General features: G+C 34.0%; 1 protein-coding gene across 1 annotated transcript in view; it reads right to left on the bottom strand.

Moving 5' to 3' along the window:
- HNF4G (hepatocyte nuclear factor 4 gamma) overlaps positions 1-4,319 on the bottom strand; it is a 28,935-nt gene extending 24,616 nt beyond the window's left edge. The window contains exons 1-2 of the mRNA XM_049854029.1: positions 4,202-4,319; positions 1,634-1,805 (exon numbers count right to left, since the gene is read on the bottom strand). Of these exons, the coding sequence (XP_049709986.1) occupies positions 1,634-1,805; positions 4,202-4,319 (290 nt within the window). The remainder of the gene's footprint in view (positions 1-1,633; positions 1,806-4,201) is intronic.
- Positions 4,320-6,000: the final 1,681 nt, after the last annotated feature.

The raw sequence follows: 6,000 nt of genomic DNA on the forward strand, positions 1-6,000 counted from the left end.
ACATACAAGCTTACAAAAGCAATAAGAAAAAGCAAAATGTGAGAAGCACTAAAACCAATAACTTAAACTGCCCTTTCAGTATGCTAGAGCTAGTGAAGAGATATTGGAAATGAATTTTGTAAATCTCAGGAATGAGTGAATTTGTGACCGGCAACATTTGAGCTTAAAAAACATTTATGCCCTTAAAGGTTGCATCAAATACAATAACTTAAAATCCCAAATGGAATATCATAAAGTTTGCTTAGTACCAAAATATGTAAAGAAGGCTAGGTTGGCAGGAGTATCCATGATGGGAAGGTGCGGGGAAATAAACTATATACGTTGTTGGAATATATTTTTTTTTAATTTCCAAGAGTTCCCGTGGGAACACGCTTTCCCACTCTTCCCGCATAGGAAGGAAGGAAACACTAAAAGTCTTTGTGCTACCATTCTCTGATTCTTACAAGTTGCTGTGGATTTAGTTATTTGAGTCAACAGGTTTCATGTATTTTCACTCTTAAACACATGACTCAAAAAAGTGTTGTTTACATATTATTTTGTACTTATTTTAGTTGTTAATTTTTTTCCACATGACTCAATATTTAATGTAATCAGAGAGAAATTGCTTTTCATGAGGGCAACTGATCTATTTTTTACCTTTAGACTTTTGATGTATATAAGAGAAAGATCTATCTATATGCCTTTTTTTTTTTTTAATCAAGAAGGTTTTCAAGTGGATGATCTACATTTTTTTTTTTTTAAACGTGCTTCAAGCTCTCCTGGAAAAATTACTAAAGAACACTAGTTAGATATTTGGGGAGTTGTATATTAACCTTTTTCACACCTCTAGCAATCAATTTGTACAACCATGTTGTAAAAGAGTTAACTTCTTCTCAAATGTCCAACTTGTTCTTGTTCAACAGAATGATAATCTTCTACATGCTTTTCATAGATTGGGCAAACATAGGATTTTTTTTTTATACAAATCAGTCATTTTTTTTTTTAATAGCCCCTATTTAACCTGGATGTAATCTGCTTTCAAGAGCTGTCAGACTGAACAATCAAGGTGCGCTATCTAAACCTAAACTGTGGTATGATGTTCACTAGACAGTATTTTTTTTTTTTAAAAGAAAAGCCTACTAAGAATGTGTGATATATAAAATATAGTTAAGTCAGTTTTAGGCATTTAAATTCAGTGGCAAAAATCATGGCATCAGAAATACCTTTCAAATTTTAGGAATGAAAATTAATATTCATTCGTTAACATCAACAAGCTACCAAAAATCACTGCACTTCTGTAATTTTACCAGAATGTGGTGACGCAAAAAAGAAAGTCAAGTTGAAGAAAAACACACCTATTGTGATACCATTTAAATACAGATTTAAAAATGTTCAGTGGTGTACGCCCATGCAGTAAAACAATGAAGAAACACAAAGAATAGACAAACACCAAACTCCAGAGAAGGGTTACTTCTGGGAAACTGGGAAAAGAGAAAGTGATAGAAGAGGTGTCCACCAGAGGCTTCAACTATATGGGTCTAAACCGGCGGTTGCAGATTTTGTTCAGAGTTAAAAATATCTGAAAGCTTTGCATTTAATACTTATATTTCTTGCAAGCCATTCTGAAACATCGCTAAAGGAGCATTTCGAGTACCTGCAGGAATAAACGTGACTCTTGCGTATACTGCGTCTGAAAAAGCCCTTGCACCCATCACAGCTTGATGCTCCGTAGTGCTTTCCTGTTGCTCTGTCCCCGCATATAGCACACAGGCAGTTAAGGCCGTTGTCTGTGGTATTCATACTTGTTGTTTCTGGGGTAGAACTATCTGTTAAAGAAAAAGCAGGAGTAGAATTAATTACTACTGAGTATTGCCTACAAATTATCCATAGGCTTGAAGCAGTCCATTTCTTAGCTTCTCAGCCTCCCACACCGTTGCTTTCCTTGTAACCAATGGCTGCCCCTGCCAGTTTCCCATCCAAGTTTTTCTCTAAATTTCAGGGACTAAAGGGCTTAGCACCAAATTGCACTCTTTCCCTAAGGAAGTTCATCTCGTCCCACGACCTTAAATAACATCTGTATGATGAAAACCCTCCAGATTTTGTCTCAGATCAGGACTCCACCATCAGGTATGACTTTTCCTCCTGTTAACTTTCTCCAGGAATTTTTTTTTTTTTTTTCTTGAAGTCTGTCCCATCTCAGACCCTTTATACGTGCCAGCTCTTCTGCCCGGAAGGAAAGCTCTTCCCCCCAATTTTGTTTAAGCTGTCTATTAGGTTTCTGCTCAAATCTCACATTTTCAATGAGACCATCTCTGAACACATATTTAAGAGTCACTTCCCACTTGCTTTTCAACTAAAACATGGCTTAATCTCCTATAACAATTTCATTGTCTAAAATTATATAACATATTGGTTTGCTACATATATTCCATCTTCGTCCACTAGAATTTCAACTTCCTGATGTCCGAGATTTTGTCATATTCAGTGTTCTGTCTTTCAGCCCTAATAACAGTACCCAGCATGTAGTGGGCATTTAAAACAATATTTTTAAAAGGAAGGAAGGGGTTTAAAAACATGCATGTATTTATACTAAGTATTTCTGAAATGAGTTAATACTGTTGACTACATCCTTAAAAACCTGTACATAATCAAAAGTTACTGAATAAGATATTATAAATTTAATTTATTTAATCAAAGTTGTACAGTAATATAAATATAATAGCAATTCACTATTCTATCTATAATATAAAATGACAAAATTGAAGGTTGTGATGTGCCAATTTCATTCTGCTTATTAATACTTCTGTTTAGACAGATATTGTCATATATAATTTCATAAAAATAGAAAAAACAGAACTTTGAATGTGCTTAAGGAAAATCATGTCACAGAATTTACTGCTAGGGATTTTTCTGTTGGTAACATTAAAATAGGTGTGTTAGAAATATGGTGGTAGGGAGTGTTCAGGATTGATTATATTTGGGAGATTATATGAAAATATTCAAAACAAATTCAACCCTTTCTTCAAGTTTAATGCCATATTTGTACATGACTAATGACACTGTTACAAACAAACCAATGTATCACTCATTAGACAGCATTTTGAAAATAGCCATACAAGTTAGTTGTTTTAATAAATACTTATGGTAAATCTGTTCCTACCATTTATTAATCTATAGTCTTTTTTTTTAAGTCATGATTATAGAGAGATAAATACTCTTAAATATCTCTAAACAAGTCTAAACATAAGGAACCAAAAAATTTCCTAAGAGTTGCACTCCAACTTCATATTAACTCTATTTTTGGTTAAAATTTCAGAATTTATTTTCTAACAATTTTTAAAAATCTTTCCATTAATAGACTATTCTATTTATTGTAACATAAGAACACCAGTCATACAAACAGCACACTAAATATTAAGATATCCTGAGTACAATATGCTTTCTCAACCCTGAACTAAACACACAGATACACACACACACACATTTTCCAAATTATATATAATTATTAGATGTAAGGGGTTCTAACAGTTATAACTTATCTTGGACAAGATGTTTTACTTAGACAAAAATTATAAACTCAAAGTTGGTAGTAAACTATATTATTACATAAAGACATGAGTACTCAACAATTCATGTCTTATTTAAAGTTAAAATGTTACAGTCGATAAATATCAAGAGCTTTGTGTGGCTAAACATTAGCCTGTCAAGGGTGGTTATAATATAAACCTTTATTTCCCTTCATATTTGTGTTCAATGGAAAAACTCGATAGTAAATTTAAATGCCGTTTCTCATCAGCCAGCAATTGAGAACTATAATAATGAGAGGGGGGAGCAGTCAGTAAAATCCCCCAGTGTCGGAGAGAAACTTTGTTCCACACGTCATGTTAAATATTGCATAGAAAATATACTCTCATAGCCAAACTGCCAGTATTACTTATTACTACAATCTACAGCAAATAAAATAACTGCTGAAACTACTCTTTTTACCTCTCTGACTGGCTCACGCCAGAATTCTATGCTCACTTTATTACATATAACTAGGCTTTTTCTATCTCAAACTTAAAAATAGCTGTAGCATTATTCATATAAATTTAGTGACAAGCTGCGAAAGCTCAGATCTGTGGCCTTAAAAAGCCAGGCCTGAATTCTCCAGCAATAAAACACTGAGCGACTGCTTCCATTACTTACTTTTCTTTATATCTATAAGCAGATGAGAACTCACCATTTGAATTATACAGAATCTGCATTGTTTCAAACTCCAAAGTTGTATAAGTTGGGTCCAGAACTTCACTGTAATTTGCCATTTCCATGTCCAGTATGGGTTCTGATACCCTCATCATTGATTTAGAAACACACATACGAGTGCCACCACAGTCCCCGAAGAGTGTGTGATGACTTCCAATCCGTGAGTGATAGCCCAAAGTTAACTGTACCTGAGTGACTTATGTGCTGCAGTGGGAGGAGCTGTAAAACTGTAAACTCCTTCACGGGCCCTATTCTGCTTACTTCTTCATCGTTTATGGGCTTTGAAAGCAATTCCTTAGGATAATCTTCAGATAAGGAACCACCTTATCTGAAGTGCTTAGTGCATGAACATGATTTTCTAAATTTATTTCCAGTAGACAATGAATGATGTCATTGAGAGAAGGATTAAAAACAGAAAAAGAAACTTTCTCAGGTTTTAAACTGTCATTACTGCGTGATTTCTCCCATTTAAGGGACTAAAATTGGGTTCTGGAAGACGGCACTTAGTTTACTATTATAAATTGGGGAAGTCGAGACTGTCAGTTAACATTTAATATTTCAACACTTAATATAAGCAATTTCAAGTTTTCTCATATGTATGGTAAAGGTAACATTGTTTACATATGGGTAAAACAAACTCATGATTTGGAATGACAAGGATTTCTGCTATCTTCCACGAACACCCTGGGCATAACCCTAATGCTGCTGCCTTTAACTTAGTCTCTTTAACTGTCAACCTAAGAGTATGTTTCCCTGGCATGTTTATAAACTTCCCAAGGGCAGAATCAGTACAACTTCTTGCATATTGCAGGCATTTTAATAAATAATTGTTACAGGAATAAGGTTTCATTTCCCTTAAATCCTGATGCCTATTACATTGTAGGAATCAAACAAAGTAAAATTATCCCTCACATACGCGGATTTAAACAGCCTCATCATTAGCCTCCTGATACTGAACATCTACATAGCACACTACAACTTTTATGTCTATATGTGACAAGGAACACATATATGCTTATATTTTGGTAATGTTTAGAATATTTGGTAATCCACAGAATATAGTCTCCAATGAGTATATTTTATACCTGATAATATGTTCATTGATTTTATCTTCCAAGAAAGAATTCCAGCTCTATTTACATTATAAATTCATAATTTGATTTTCCATATTTGTTAAAGATTACAGCATAATAGTATTTTTTTAATTCAATTTCCTATTACCATAAATCCCAAGTATATTGTATCTTAGATTAGAAATTATTGTATTTTTCATCTGTGAAGGCTGACCTCTTACAATGAACTCAAAACCACATAAAACCCATTGCTGTTGAGTCCATTCAGACTCATAGCGACCCTATAGGACAGAACAGAACTGCCCCCTAAGGATTCCAAGTAGTGGCGGGTGGATTCAAACTGCCAACCTTTTGATTAGCAGCCTGACCTCTTATTGTGCCACCAGGGCTCCACCTCAGTCCTAGTGACATCGAATACCCCAGAGAGACAGACAACATTATTTGGAGACAAAAGGTCAGTTTTAAATAGCACAATTAATGATCTTGAAAAATATTTCTCTCAGAGCAATGATAATCTAAAATGGCATATAAAATATAACGACATTTAACTTTTTTAGGAGAACATAATAAGAGATGAAAAAAAGCACAGTATTTAAAGAAGACAACAACTCAGTTCACTACTGACTACTCAAGATAATGACAGAAACATTTCTATCTTATCTGCGAGACTATTAAGCCTGTTAATTTGTTCTATACTTCATAT

This window comes from Elephas maximus, chromosome 15 (assembly GCF_024166365.1).
Source record: "Elephas maximus indicus isolate mEleMax1 chromosome 15, mEleMax1 primary haplotype, whole genome shotgun sequence".
Taxonomy (NCBI): domain Eukaryota; kingdom Metazoa; phylum Chordata; class Mammalia; order Proboscidea; family Elephantidae; genus Elephas; species Elephas maximus.